The sequence below is a fragment of the Mirounga angustirostris genome, unplaced genomic scaffold, assembly GCF_029215605.1.
Source record: "Mirounga angustirostris isolate CCGP_5_RB_7025 unplaced genomic scaffold, mMirAng1.0.hap1 SCAF_10, whole genome shotgun sequence".
Classification (NCBI taxonomy): domain Eukaryota; kingdom Metazoa; phylum Chordata; class Mammalia; order Carnivora; family Phocidae; genus Mirounga; species Mirounga angustirostris.
Genome location: NW_026991718.1, coordinates 116,268,965 through 116,284,518, shown reverse-complemented (window position 1 = coordinate 116,284,518; position 15,554 = coordinate 116,268,965). Strand labels below are relative to the sequence as shown.

Genomic DNA, 15,554 nt, shown 5'->3' with positions numbered 1-15,554 from the left:
AGTGGTTGCTTTCATGGTCATTTTCCAAATCCATCTTTTGGTGGCTCGGGGCTGCTGCCCACTGGGAAGCTGGTTCCTCGTCCATGACTGGGTCGTTCGAGCTACGAGCAGAGCCTGGGGACTGACCCTGCACACAGCGAGGCCCCGCTCATCAGCCTCGCCAGCCTCGCCTGCCACTGACTATCCTCTTTACCCTTGCGCAGCTGCAGAAGGCCGCTGAACCCTGGATCCTGAAGCACTCAGACCTGGAGAAGCAGGACAATAGCTGGAAAGAGGTGAGCGGGGTAGCAGGCCATTCGTGTTCTCTTGGCTCCTGGCTGCACTGCCAAGTCCCTCACTTGGGGATGTGACGGAGAGGAGGCTAACTCTGTCCCACAGGTTGCCCCCTTGCATTCTGGGCTCCTCAGTCCTGGGACCTCTACCCCATCGTTGCAGCCGATGGTTGGGGACTTATGAGGAGCCATCTGTCAGCTCCGTCCTCCCACACCCGGGAGAGAGGCGGCTGTCTCGGTGCTCTTGGCCAGGTGCTTGCTATCTCTTGGTTTCAGCCGTGCCTTTCTGCAAAGCGAGGCCGCTGAATAGCTGTGTGGTCTTGAGCGAGTCACTCTCTCCCTCTCTGGGCTCCGGTTGCCTCCGCAGTAAAATGAGAATCCCATTCTCTGCTTTAGCCCGCCCTCTCTTTGGAGACCAGTTAGGTCACTTTGGTAAAATTTGCTCCTAAGCCTCAGGGGCCTTGTCCACATAGCAGCGTTCTCAGTGACCAAACAGTGGCCGTAACAGCTCTTTGCTCAGGACAGCCCGAGGAAGTGGTGTGTTAGGAGGTGTAGTTGCAAGCCACAAACACTCACTGGGAGGAACTGAGGCAGGAGAGGATTTAATCGGGGCGCAAGAGGGCTGGTGATGCAGGTTCGGAAAAACGGGTGCAAGTCCCAGGGGACCTGCTCTGGATCCAGGGGGAGACCAGCCCTGAGCAGGAACCTTGAGGTCACTGCTGTCACCGCCATCTGAACCGTGGCCACCGTCTGCTTTGCTGCTGCGGCCACATTCAGAATAACTTCTAAAAAGACTCTTTCCTTGGGGTTCTCTCTCGGAGCTCTGATTGGCCAGGCCTGGATCACATACCCACAGAAGGAGTGTGAGACCCACTATAGCCAGAAACTGACCAACAGGCGTTCCATTTTTTTTTTTTTTTAAGATTTTATTTATTTATTTGACAGAGAGAGACACGGCAAGAGAGGGAACACAAGCAGGGGGAGTGGGAGAGGGAGAAGCAGGCTCCCCGCAGAGCAGGGAGCCTGATGCGGGACTCGATCCCAGGACCCCGGGATCATGACCTGAGCTGAAGGCAGTCGCTTAACCAACTGAGCCACCCAGGCGCCCACCAACAGGCATTCCAGATCAGTGCTGACCTCACTCCTGCTCTGTAAGAGGAGACTCAGGCGTGGGATCCCGGGTCAGCTCTTGCGCTGACCTCCTCCTGTCCCCTTCCCTCGGTACGCTGGTGGCCAGAACTCACCCTTCCTGCCTCTCTTTCTTGACAGACACGGAATGAGAAGATTCTCGACAAGGAGGCGGTTTCTGAAGCTGACCTTGGGGGCACCGCCTTAAAAAGGTGCTAGCATCCCCTCCCCCTGCCCTGCCCGGCAGCCCCTCCCCTGCCTCGCCCTTCAGGCACCTCTCCCTGCTCCACCCCTTTGCCTGTCCTCTTTTCCTCGCCCCACGTGCCCACCATGGCACCTCAGCAGAGCAGGGAGAGCCCTGGGATATGGTTTCTATGGAGCCAAAGCCCCTCAGGAGCCGGGAAGCTTGGGACAGTGAGAACTGCAGCCCGTGATTTTTCTTGTTTGTTTGATTGTGGACATGCATGAAAACCCGGGGCTCCGTATATCCTCGCTTTGAAAGAAACTGTTCAGCTCCTCTTGGGGTTCCTTCTCCCTGCATCTGGAGTTAGGGGAATGCAGGCTGGGTTTCCGTTCCTGGGATTACTGAGCAGCTTACTCTGGGCCCGGCCCTGCGCTATGGCCAGGGAGACCCCGGGGCTGTCGGGGCCATGTCTCCACTGTCAGGAAACCCATGAATAGAATGAGGGTGACAGAAGCCCATCAGAGCCATGAGAGCAACCTCAGGCCAGGAGGGCCAGGGTAGGAGGGTGGGCTCTGGAGTCAGAGGGCGGGGTTTGAACTCCCGCTCTGCCATTTCCAGGAGTGTGACCTTGGCTGATACTTGATATCTCTCTCTAGTGGGGATAATAGGAGCTGTCTACTAGAGTTACCAGAGGGTCGAATGGTCTGGCTCTGAGATGTACTTACGTCCGCCTGGCACTTTTGGTCATCAGGCAACATGTGCCAGGTCTGTGGCAGAGATTTAGTGACACCTTATTTGGGTTCCCCCAAAAGCAAACACAGGATTCGAGAACTTGTCTCAAAGATCTTGAGACAAGGATCTGAGTGCAAATGGTTTATTTGGGAAGGGATTTGGGAAACACTGGAAGTGACCCGAGGAAGGGAAGGCAGCCAGTAAAGGGGGATGTCGTCATTCTGTGGACAACCGAAGCTCAGTTTCACTGAGGAACTCTGGGAGCCCGAGTGGAACGTGCCACGCAGAGTTCTCCCACCCAAGGATCAAGGAGGCTGGGTATTGAGCCACCAGATCCGCCCATTGTTTGTTGAGGTCTGTGTCTAGGGCCCAAACTCTGTGATATTTGTCGCTTCCTCTGCGTGGAGGCCAAGTGTGTCTTGCAGTCACAAGAAAGCTTAGGCAGAGAATAGCAGGTGTGCAGTGTGCTGTGTTGGGTACGTAGGTGCAGAGGTGCCGAGGCGGGATGGGGGAGGGCACCAACAGCATCTTCCACGAGAGGCGAGCAGGACGGGCGTGGTCCCAGCTCTTGTGCAGTGTGTGGGCCAGGGAGGAAGACCAGAGCGCCTGCCCCCTCTCTGTTTTCTCCCACTAACACTGCTCTTCCCTCCTCCGCTCCTCCCAGGACCAAATCTGTTTCCTCCATGTCTGAGTTTGAAAGTTTGCTTGACTGTTCCCCCTACCTTGCCGGGGACGCGGCCCGCGGTAAGAAGCTGCCCAACAACCCTGCCTTTGCCTTTGTGGGCACCCAGCCGGTGGACCCGGAGAAGGATGCCCAGGAGCAGCCAGGGCTCTCGCCGCGGGACTGCAACCGCCTGGGCACCCTGGGCTGCCAGGAGCCGGCGGGGAGGCAGATGCAGCGCAGCTACACGGCCCCCGACAAGACGGGCATCCGTGTGTACTACAGCCCCCCGGTGGCCCGGCGCCTGGGCGTCCCCGTGGTCCACGACAGGGAGGGCAAGATCATCATCGAGCCCGGCTTCCTCTTCACCACGGCCAAGCCCAAAGAGTCGGCTGAGGCCGACGGGCTGGCCGAGAGCTCCTACAGCCGGTGGCTCTGCAACTTCTCACGGCAGCGCTTGGACGCAGGCTCGGGGGGCAGCCCGTCGGCGCCAGGGCCTGGCTTCCCAGCGGCCCTGCACGACTTTGAGATGTCTGGCAACATGAGCGACGACATGAAGGAGATCACCAACTGCGTGCGCCAGGCCATGCGCTCGGGCTCACTGGAGAGGAAAGTGAAGAGCGCGTCCAGCCAGACGGTGGGCCTGACCAGCGTGGGCACGCAGACCATCCGCACTGTCAGCGTGGGCCTGCAGACCGACCCCCCCCGCAGCAGTCTCCACAGCAAGAGCTGGTCACCCCGCAGCTCCTCGCTCGTGTCCGTGCGCAGCAAGCAGATCTCCTCCTCCCTGGACAAGGTGCACTCGCGCATCGAGCGGCCGTGCTGCTCCCCCAAGTACGGCTCGCCGAAGCTCCAGAGGCGATCAGTGTCCAAGCTGGACAGCGCCAAGGACCGCAGCCTCTGGAACCTGCACCAGGGCAAGCAGAACGGCTCGGCCTGGGCCCGGTCCACCACCACACGGGATAGCCCCGTGTTGAGGAACATCAACGATGGGCTGTCCAGCCTCTTCAGTGTGGTGGAGCACTCGGGGAGCACAGAGTCTGTCTGGAAACTGGGCATGTCCGAGGCCCGGGCCAAGCCCGAGCCTCCAAAGTATGGCATCGTGCAGGAGTTCTTCCGTAATGTGTGTGGCCGGGCGCCAAGCCCCACCTCTGCGGCAGGGGAGGAGAGCACCAAGAAGCCGGAGCCCCTCTCCCCTGCCAGCTACCATCAGCCAGAGGGCATGGCCAGGATCCTGAACAAGAAGGCAGCCAAGTCAGGCGGCAGCGAGGAGGCCAGACTCTCGGTGCTCCCCCAGGTGGGGAAGGATGGTGTCCCCCGGGAGGGAGATGGAGCCACAGCCCTTCCCAACGAGGTAGGTGGGTGGGGTCTACTCTTCTTCTTGGGGTAGGGGAGGTTGACTTATAAGGTCCAAACTCTCTTGGCTTTCAAATTCAGGAACATGGTTCTGTTTCAAAAAGTCCTTTTGCTGGTCTGGAATAGGGGTTTGGGGGGGCGCCTGGCTGGCTCAGTCGGTAGAGCATGTGACTCTTGGTCTCAAGGTCATGAGTGCAAGCCCCATGTTGGGCATAGAGCCCACTTAAAAGTAGATAGATAGATAGGTAGGTAGGTAGGTAGGTAGGTAGGTAGGTAGGTAGATAGATAGATAGATAGATAGATAGATAGATAGATAGATACAACGGGGGTTAGAAGACCCCAGACCTGGAACAACAGCCTGATGGACACAGGGTCTGAATACCAAGAGGTGAGTGAGTGAGGCTTAACCAGCTGCTTTTCCACCACACACCAGAGATTGCTGGCATCCCCTCCAGGGAAGAGGTGTCCTCACTGCTCTCCTGCATTGGTGTGCTGGAGTCGATGAGAGCTAATCGTGTGCATCTCTGTGTTCAGTAAAACACCTTGGCACCTTGAGAGTGGCCACAGTGGGAGGATTTACACCATGAAAATTGACAAATGCTCCAAATCAGGGCTTCTCCCCTCATTCCTGGAAAACTAGTTATTAAACATTTTCCAGCACACCCCTGCCCCCCTCCCAAAACTCTGTGCCTAAGCGCTTCCATTTTCTCCAAGAATCTTTTGCTGTACACCCCACTCCTGATATCAATCAGTTTCGGATTTGGTTAAGGATTATTTGCATGTTAGTGAAAGAATGCATATAAGTTAGTTTTCCAGAAAGGGAAATGGTGGAGTATCTTATGGATCCCAAATGCAAGGACCTGAAGGTCTCAGACTTCTCTGTCTCCCTATCGTTTCCCTTGGGCTTTGTTTTCTCTGATGTCTGCTTTCTTCCTCTCTCTCTGCTGCATTTGCGTGAATGGTCCCAGCTCTGCTTTTATAATAGCTTCTAATTCAAGTACCTAAGAGAGACTGACTCAGATCCCTCTGTCCCAATTCCACATTCCTAGAAGAAAGAAGAAACTGTGATTGGTCTACCTTGAGTCCAGTGTACCCCCATGGTCTGATCAGCTGTGGTCAGGGGTGGTATCATGTGGCCTGTGGTGCACTCAGTAAAGGTCATAGGTGGGGGTGCAGAGAGGTGGCGTGGGCTAGGACTGACCCATTTGTATGTATTGTATGTTTAGGTGGTTTCTAGATTTTCTCTATCAGGCATAATGATGTGGTGGACATCTTGGTGCAAAAATATTTGTCCACATTTTGGATTATTTCCTTAGGTTTAAGTTGCAGAAATGGGATTATAGGCTAACAGAATATAAAAATTTTAAAGGTATTTGATAAATATTGCCAAATTGTTTTTTTTTAAAGCTTAAAAGAAATTTTTTTATTAGCTTCAGAGGTAGAATTTAGTGATTCATCAGTTGTTACAACACCCAGTGCTCATTACATCAGGTGCCCTCCTTAATGCCCATCACCTGATTACCCCATCTCCCCCCCACCTCCCCTCCAGCAACCCTCAGTTTGTTTCCTGGAGTTCAGCGTCCCTTATGGTTTGCCTCCCTCTTGATTTTCATCTCTACACACATACATACACAGACACACACACACACAGCCCGTTGGTTCTGTTTCTCTAGATAACCCTAATACAGTGGGTGTATTTAGTCTATGAGAATTCAGCAAGATGTATTTTCATGATACGTTCAGTATGTACATTAAACTGGAAGTTTTTTTAAGTATAGACAGCTGGTTGAGAGTATAGAGAAATAAAACATTAACCACAGGGGTGCCTGGGTGGTTTAGTCAGTTAAGCATCTGCCTTCGGTTCAGCTTGTGATCCTGGGGTCCTGGGATCGAGCCCCATGTTAGACATCCTGATAAGCGGGGAGCCTGCTCCTCCCTCTCCCTTTGCCCTCCCCCCCCGCCTCATGCTCTTTTTCATATGCACTGTCTCTCTCAAATAAATAAATATCTTAAAAACAACACTAACCACATATTACTAGAGGCTGTAGAAATTGGGCAAACTCTTTTGAAAGACAGTTTGATGGGGCACCTGCCTGGCTCAGTCAGTGGAGCATGGGACTCTTGGTCTCAGGGTTGTGAGTTTGAGTCCTGTGGCTATACTCAAAAAAAATTTTTTTAACTAGTAGGCTATATGTATGTGTGTGTCTGTGTGTCTGTATACATGTGTTTTTATAGAGAGAAACAGATTTATTATAAGGGATTGGCTTCCACAATTACAGAGGCTGACATGTCCTAAGATCTACAGGGTAAGGTAGCAAGCTGGAGACCCAGGAGAGCTGCTCCAGTCTGCTCCAGTCTGAGCTCAAAAACCTGAGAACCAGGAGAGCCAGTGATGTCATTCCAGGACAGCATATGTAGCTAATGTAGTTCCAGTCCTAAGGCCATCAGGCAGGAAGAAGTCCTTCTTATTCAGGGAGAGTCAGCCTTTTGGTCTGTTCAGGCCTTCAACTGATTAGATGAGGCCCACCCACATTGGAGAGGGCAATCTGCTTTACTGATTTAAATGTTAATCTCATCCAAAAGCAACCTCACAGAAACTCTCAGAATAATGTGTGATCAGATATCTGGGCACCCTGTGGTTCAGTCAAGTTGACACAGAAAATTAACCATTATACCCATAGAACCATGTACATAAAGAGACAAATATACAAGCTGGCTGTATTTTGAATGTTGATTTTATTTTATTTATTTTATTTATTTATTTTTAAAGATTTTATTTATTTATTTGATAGGGAGAGACATAGTGAGAGAGGGAACACAAGCAGGGGGAGTGGGAGAGGGAGAAGCAGGCTTCCCGCTGAGCAGGGAGCCCGATGTGGGCCTCAATCCCAGGACCCTAGGATCACGACCTGAGCTGAAGGCAGACGCTTAACGGCTGAGCCACGCAGGTGCCCCTGAATGTTGATTTTAAAGTTGATCCAAATTTTTTTCAGTATATAAAATGTGCATGTTACCCATTGACCCAGTAGTTCTAGGAATGTAGCCTATGGAAATATTCACAGAGGTGGGAGAACATTGTATCAATAAATGTATGGCATTATTAATAAAAATTACTAACATTTACTGAATACTTAATAGGCACTATGCCAAGTGCTTTGCATATCATTTTTTATTTGAACCTCACAACAATTTTGAGAAAGGTATCATGTCCTTCATCTTAGAAGGAAATCAAGGTTCAGAGAGGTTAAGTAACTTACCCAAGGTCACACAGCTGGTAAGTGGCAGGGCTGGGATTTCAACCAAGGAATCTAGTTCAATAACAGCACTTTTAACCATTATTGCTGGTGTGTTGATAATAGTAAAAAATGAGAAACTACCTAAAATGCACATAAAACATGAATTGGATAAATAAATTAAGGTATTTCCATTCAGTAGAGTAGTATATAGCCACTAAAAAGAAGGAAATCTAGGTATACATAGTGACAGAAAAGTGTTTGTTTTGCAGTTATGAAATAGGCAGTAGGAGATGATGTCATTTTGATAAATGTATGCTTGTGCAATGTTGAGAATTTATCTTTGATGGACAATGTCCACTTTCTTCTCTGTATATTCCAGAATTCATTACATTCTGGAATGTTATTTATGAATATTTATTATTGTTCTAAGAGGAGAAAGACAATTTTAAACTTTTTTTTTTTTAAGATTTTATTTATTTATTAGAGAGAATGAGACAGAGAGAGAGAGCATGAGATGGGGGAGGATCAGAGGGAGAAGCAGACTCCCTGCTGAGCAGGGAGCCCGATGCAGGACTCGATCCCGGGACTCCAGGATCATGACCTGAGCCGAAGGCAGTCGCTTAACCAACTGAGCCACCCAGGCGCCCAAGAAAGACAATTTTAAAAAATTGGTCCAGAGAGGGGCCATAGCCCCTGGGACCTGGTCCCCAGGCACAGCTGAGTCCCAATTCCTTGCCCGGCCGACCACACAGCCCCTGGGTGGTCAGTGCCTCTTGGCTCCTCCTGACTTCCTCCTCCCTTCTCCCAGGATGCTCTCTGTGACTGTAGCACCCAGTCTCTCACCTCCTGCTTCGCCCGGCCGTCCCGCTCTGCCCTCCGCCACTCTCCTTCCAAGTGCCGGCTGCACCCTTCAGAGTCCGGCTGGGGTGGGGAGGAGAGGGCAGCTCCCCCCAGCGAGTGACAGAGCAGCCGGGCTCCCCACCTCAACCAGCCCAGTCCCTGCATTGCCGAAGGAAACCCGCGAGGAGGAGCCGAGGCAAGGGGCCCATGCCCCCAGCATCGTCTTGCCCTGGATGGACAGCAGCTACACCACTGCCAGAGAACAGCTTTCCCATCCAGGTAAAGCGGGGTCTCCTGCTGACTGCTGGGTGGTGATCCTGGACTTCCCAGGGGAAGGCAGTCAGTGGGAGAAAGAGCACACCTAGGCGTCGGAGGTGGCTCCAGAGGGATCCCTTGGGAGCTAGTCCGTTCGGAGAGCCTCGCCTGGTTCTGCCCGCAGTCACTTCTCAGAAGAGCCAAGGAAAGGATACACTTCTGGCGGTGCTCCTCAGGGAAAAGCGCTCACAGATGTTCCCTGCCAACCATGTCCTCCTTCGTGGGGAGGAAACACCGATGACAAGAACGTGGGGTTCCTGGTGGAGCTGAGCTGGGCATCATCCCCATCCCTTCCTTCCCTCCACCGCTTCCTCCTCCCAGCCCCACTGCTCTGGATCACTGTGGCCCTAGGGGGTATGATAGGGCAGTAGCCAGGGCCAGGTTATCGGCCTGGAATCCTGGGGCGCTGGATCTCCCTGCCCGTAGCCTGGATGCAGCAAGGACTGGAGAATGAGGTGGAAACATGTGGGGCTCAGGGTTGGGTAGCCACTGGAACTGCCTCCCTCATCAAGGTGACTTGGGGGGGCACCAACCTTCCCAGGATAGAAATAGGTAGAGTCAGTTTCAAGACCTGGTGCACAGATAAATGCCTGAATGCCCACTGCCTTGATCGCTGGGGTCTCTTTTCCCAACACCCTGGAGGGGCGCCACATCTCCACTGTGTTTACATCCTGTGGCTGGTGGAGGGCAAAGCTATTCCCAATGAGAGACTCCCAGTTGGCCACGCCAGGCCAAGGAGCACTCCCAGAGGCCAGTGTCCCCAGGACACGGCAGTGGATGGGGGCCTGGAAACACATTTCTTGCCTCAGTTGTTTATTTGAATTTTTCTTACTATAAATATTTAAGGTGGTTTTACTTTATTTTAATAATTTAATTTACCCCAAAGTCCCTAAGGTAATTTATTGGAGGTCGAGACATGTATTTTTGCCACTGGGACAAAGTGAGGCTTCTAACACAATGGGCAGGCATGGGGTTCCCCCATGCAGACGAGGCAGCTCGGCCGCTGAGCTCGGGTCTCCTGGTCAAGTTTAGACTGCTTCCCCAGCTGACAAGCCCGGCAGCTTGCTCCCCAATTCTGCTGACCATCTGGCCTCAGAGCACTGCTTTTCACTCACTGGTACTTGGCCAGCCCCCAGCAGTCAGTCTGCAAACCCTGGCTGACAGGGTGGGGGGCTGGGCCGACATCCCCACTTCCCAAACATTCTCCATCTGCCCTCTCATTTTGCTCCTCCCTCTGAAACCTTTTTTTTTTTAATGAGTCAAACATAGATTACTAAGGTTCTATCAAGAGCGTGGAGATCTCTCCAAGTTCCCCAAGTGAGAACTCATGGGAAAACAGGACTGAACTTCGAGAATGTTGTTTATTGCAGCTTTGCACATGGACCTGAGAGTGTCTGCCAGCCTGCCTCAGCTCTCACCACCTGCCAGCCTTCTCACCAGCCTCTTTCCTTAGCCTTATGCCCTCTCCTGGCCCCTCTTCCAGCCCCAGCCCCCCTGCCCGCGCTTCCCCACGTCCCACGTGAGCTGCCTGAGCCATCGGACGTACTGCAGTGTGGCGGGAAAGGCCTCAGATGGCCTCTCCCTTGGTGCCAGTGAACCCGTATCGGTTGCACACATGCCCGCCACACGCAGATGCGTGAACCCCCTGCCATTGGCTGGGGGCTCAGAGTGGAAATACCAGAATGAAGCAGCTTGTCTGCGGAATGCAGGAAGACCAAAAGCCAGCAGCTTTGTGAGTTTGCCCCCAGGACTCAGGAGACACGTCTGCAATCCCACCTGCTCCCAGTCCTGCCCTTTCAGGGTCACCTGGACAAGTTACCCAAAGTCCTTCATCTCCATTCCCTACGGGCACAATGCAAGGGTCATGGCAGTCTGACCAGGTCCTTGCTCATGCCATAGTGACTTGTGTGGGCAGAGCAGGCCGGCCACGGGAGCCATGGGCCAGTCCCCCCCCTGGGATGCTACTGCTCCCACTCAAAAGGTCAGGGGGCCCCTCCAAGGTTATCTTCAGGTGAGGGGACTCACACCAGGCCACATGCCACCAGAGGCCTTCTGCCACCTCCCTAAGCTATGGAGGGCTATGGAAGCTCCCCAAGCTTCATTCCCAGCCTTGGGGAGAAATCCTCATGAGACCCGAAACCCGAGGCCTACGGACCACTCAGCCTTACCATCGTCCTCGTCCAACACTGTCCTTGCAGTCTTCTTGTCTCAGCGCCTGGCCACCCGATCCCCAACTGCTGTCAGAGGCTCCAGATCTTGGTTTTCAGTAAAGTCCTTGAGTGTCTACTTCCTGCATTCCACTGTGCAAGGCCACTCACCACTGTTCCTGCAGAAGCCTCTGGACGTGGGGCTCAATGGGGTTGAAAATGTTATGTGTAAATATTGGTTTGGTTTGATTTTTAGCATTTTAATTAGTAACTGGTTGTGTTTTCTTTTTTGGGGTGGGGGGGTTGGTTTGTAAAAACTCTCTACTCTTTTGGAATGTAATTTCTAAGTTTGTTTGTTTCTTCAAATGCCTTTTAAGTCTTGGTAACATTCCCAAAGCAGAAAACTGCCTGACCCACAGGGGATTCCCCTGGAGCACTGGGGTCCCAGGAAGGAACACTGCCCTTCTTCCCTTTCTCCCCTTCCTGCTTCTCTTCCATCACTGGACTCCCAGCACCTTCCTCCTCTTCCTTCTCCCCGACCTCCTCTATCCTTCTTCCTTTTCTACCATCTCCACTGTCTCCCACCAAAGTTCCAAGGAACCCTGGGGTCCTAATCCCCTACAGATCACTGGACTTGGATCTATCGTCTTGGCACCAGTTGGTGGGGGGAAGTGGGGGGCCAGGTGCCCTGGTTGACCCTGAACTGGACAACCTCACGTTTCTTATGTCCGACCTCTTCCCAGAGCCAAACTTGACCCTCCTGGGGACAATGATGTCTGTATTTGAAATGAAAATCAGACCACTTTGGCACATCAGTCGCTCCTAGATCTTGTGTGCACAAGGCATCTGTGTCCAATTCCTGTCCCCCTCTTTCCCTCCCAGGTCGTTCCCCACCAAAGGCTGACCAAATTAAAAATACCTCCAAGAGGTCTTGCTTTCTATGAACTCAAAATGGACCCCACCTCTTGGTCTTCCCAGGGACACTCCTCTCCCAGCTGCTTCCCCAGCTGACAAAGTCAAGGACCCAAAGACTTCACCCTCCCACATGCTGTCATGTGGTCCCATCATACCCACCCCTAGGCACCTTTCATGGTTTCATCACCCAGCCTGTTCTCCTCTTGCCCACCCAGCTTCCAGGCTCTCCCTCCCTCTCCCTTCCCATCCAGAATGTACCCCAACTTCCAACCTTACCAGCCCCCGCCAAGCTCCCACTACTTCTTCACTCATACTAATAATCATCCCCTGCACACCCCACCTAGAGTACTCTGCTATCTAGAAATTGCTCCCCTATCCCCTATCCCACATCTGCTTCAGACCTCTCAGGGACAGCTGTGGGAGGAAGCCTTGGCAGGACAGGGGTTAGTGCAGATCAGGAAACTGAGGTGCAGGGCTCATCCCAGAGTCACCTAACTGGGAAGTCATCGAACCTAGACTAGGACCTGGGTCCATCGGATGCCCCAGCCCAACTCTGTCCTGCTTGCTGTGTAAACCCACTGCCTCACTGGGGGCTTTTTTTTGTGGGTACAGGACACCCAGAATATGCCACTGCCTAACCCAGACTTGAAACCATGCAACCATCACCACTAACCATTTCTAGAACTTTTTAATCACCCAGGCTGAAACTCTGTACCCACTGAACAATAAATCGCCCCCTCCCCAAGTCCCTGGTAACCTCTACTCTACTTTCTGTCTCTATGAATTTGCCTCACCTAGGTAGCTCATATAAATGGAATCACACAATATCTGGACTTTTGTGTCAAACCTCCTCACCTTTTTAGATGAAAAATTGGGCCCAGAGAAGAGAGTGGCTCACCCAAGTAAACCCATAGTAAACTAAAGGCACAGTCAAGACCAGAATGCTGGTTTCCTGACTCCCAGCAGATTCTGCATCCCCAGTGGTGAATGAGACCCCACTCTGCCATTCTGTGCTCTTAGTTGGGCCCCTTCCTCTCTCTGGGCTCAGTCTATTGGCTCCCCTCCTCCCACCCATCCTCTCTGTTACCATCTTCCTCCAAAGCTTCCCCTCCTCCTGCCTCCTTTTCTCGGCCAGTTCCCACCAACATACCAAGTCGCCGTGACCCGTATGTAATCAGGTTTTTCTCTTCTGGGTCCCAAGCTTACTTTAGCACCCATCCCTCAGCCCTCCCAGAACAGCCTCTCCAGCTCTGCTCCCTGCCATGGACTTCCCTGCTACCTCAGCAACCCCTCCCTGCCCCCTCGGGCTCCCACTCCCGTCCTGTCCCGGAAGTACCTGCGTCTTTGGTTGCCCGACTCCGACGTTTGCTGTCATATCTGGTGGTGTTTCCTGGGTTCTGTTTTATTTATTTTGCATTTTCTCACACTAAAGGAGGCACCTTTCCAACACCTCAGAGAGCATCAGCCTTGCCAGCCCTTCTCACTCGGCTTGGCCCCAGCGACCTCCTAGCCCAGCAGGACATCTCCTAGGTCCACTGTTGAACCACATTATCTTCTCTGTCCCCAACCTCAGGACCCCATCAGTGTCAACTATTGTTGGGGGGGGGCTTGAATCCCTCCTTCTGGGCTCCTGTACCCTACCCAGTCCTGCCTAGCCTTGTTTGTAAAGAAGATGCAGCCTGGCTTGTGTTCTTCTTTCCCTAGGTCATTCATCCATTGGTCTGTCCATTTGACACCCCACTATCCTCTCTGCTCTCCCCTGGGCCTCACTGCCTCCAGAACAGCTTGTCCTGGCTTTACCCCTTATCCCTCTCAACAGTGTTTGAAGTTTGCGAAGTCCACAGACCCAAAAACCAAAGGGGACATGGTGCTGGGCCTGCATTCCCCAGACCAGGGCTCCTCCCCACTACCTGCTACTCTTTCCTCACCTTCCTTGGACCCTCGTTTATCCAGTCAGCCCCGTTTCCCTCCCTTCCTGCCCTTTACCAGCCCACGGGACCTCAGGCCCTAAAGGAAGGAGCTCTGGTTTCCTCGAAGCATCCTTGAAGGGTCGAGTTAGTCAGGGCCTGGATGCGTTGTCACACTCCATTCGGATACCAACTCAAACTGCTCCTGGGAAGAAGAACCTCAGCTGGGAATCTGGAGACCCTGCCCAAGTCTGGGAAGATCTCTGTTTGGCTGGTTCTGTGAGCCTCCCCATTCTGTGATTTTATCATGAGCACCAGGATTACCCCTAGGGCCCCAGAACACCCCTTGTGTTTTGGGATCCTACATCACCATCCTCTCTCCACTGGACCCTGGTATCCTGGCTCCTCTCTCTACTCTGCCTCTGATCTCTGTGCCTTAGTTTACTTCTCCGCACAGGGGGCTCACCACAAGACTGTTTCCAGCAGCTTCCCGGGTATTTTGGTGCCTCTAAGGTTGGGCCTTGCCAGCTGTGGCCCAGCTCCCTGTCACTGCCTCAGGACACCGAGTTGCTGAGGATGAGGTGCCTGGAGGTTCTCAAAGCATCTGGAGCATCACCTGGGAACTTGACAGAAATGCAGAGTGCTGGCCCTACCCAAGACCTGCAGAATTAGAAATTCTGGTGTGGGGCCCAACAAGCTGGGGTTTAACAAGCCCTCCAGGTGATTCTCATATAACAGGACTTGGCCAACTGCTGACCCACGTAGCAATCCATGTGGCTGGTGAGGGACAGGCTGGCCCAGACCAGAAACAACTGGAAAATCCCAGCCTCATCTGGATGCCTGAGAGATTGGGAACGCTCCCTGCCAAAAAAAACAACTATGTCCTTTTCCTGGAAGCTGGAGGGCAGGGAAAAGGCTACAGTTTTCCTTTCCCTGCCTCTGGCTTGGTTCCAGTTCTGCTCTCAAAAGGCCGTGTAGGATTGTGCTAGCCCAGCAGCAGGTGGGAGTCCTGGGGGAGAGGGGGCGGGCAGGAGATAAAGACCCTGACCATGTATCCCTTGGAAACCTCACCACAGGCTCATGACTTCTCTTCAAGTAGTAAGAAAACTAACTCCTCAAGGAAAGACTCCTAAGTCCCTAGCTCCTCCTCCTCTTCCTCCCCCCACCTCCAGGGAGACCGAGTAGACAGTGTCAAAAACCAGCTCCAACCCCCAGCAGCTGAGGAAGAGAGCCAGAAACTGTCCTCTTATCTTGGCCCCCCTCCCCAACCCCTGCCAATACTGTGAAGCGCCCCCCTTCCTGCCCAGCCTGGTTTCTTGGTAAGGGTCCTGCAGTCCTGGGCCTTGGGGACTCCCAAGGAAAGGCCCTCGGGAGGGAAGGGACCAAGGCCATCCTTGGGCCAAACTGTCTGCCTCTCCTGTCCGCTGTTCTCGCTTCCCCACTTCCGTCTTCAAAAGGCTCCTTCCCAAGATGGATTGGGTGCTAGGACAACTGGCCCACTCCTCCATCTCTCCCTGCCCGTGTCTTATTTCAGACATGAGAATAACTGTACAGTGTAAACTTACAAAAGGTTTTTAATGGTTGTAGATTGGAAATAAAGTATGTCATATGAACAGTTTCCATGGATTTGGCCTCCTCTCTGATTTCTCTTGCAGGGTGGGTGGGGTCCCCATCAGATTTGAAACCTGACTTTACCCACCCCACCCTCCACACACAGCCCAGTTGCTTGGGAAGGAGGGAGCCCTGGGAATGCCACAGTCAGCTGGCTAGTTTGGGGTCACTTGGGAGAGGCCACTGGTGGTTCCGGATACTGAGTCCTTACACCTCAGAGTCAGTGTGATATGACCACTGAGAAACCTGC

At 52.9% G+C, this 15,554-nt stretch overlaps 1 protein-coding gene across 3 annotated transcripts in view; it reads left to right on the top strand.

Moving 5' to 3' along the window:
* The window catches only part of MTCL2 (microtubule crosslinking factor 2), a 67,698-nt gene extending 52,387 nt beyond the window's left edge, over window positions 1–15,311 (top strand). For all 3 annotated transcript variants that reach the window (XM_054510088.2, XM_064573136.1, XM_045885727.3), the window contains 4 exons: window positions 204–275; window positions 1,542–1,612; window positions 2,981–4,331; window positions 8,378–15,311. In XM_054510088.2, the coding sequence (XP_054366063.2) occupies window positions 204–275; window positions 1,542–1,612; window positions 2,981–4,331; window positions 8,378–8,530 (1,647 nt within the window). In that variant the 3' untranslated portion in view covers window positions 8,531–15,311. The remainder of the gene's footprint in view (window positions 1–203; window positions 276–1,541; window positions 1,613–2,980; window positions 4,332–8,377) is intronic.
* Window positions 15,312–15,554: the final 243 nt, after the last annotated feature.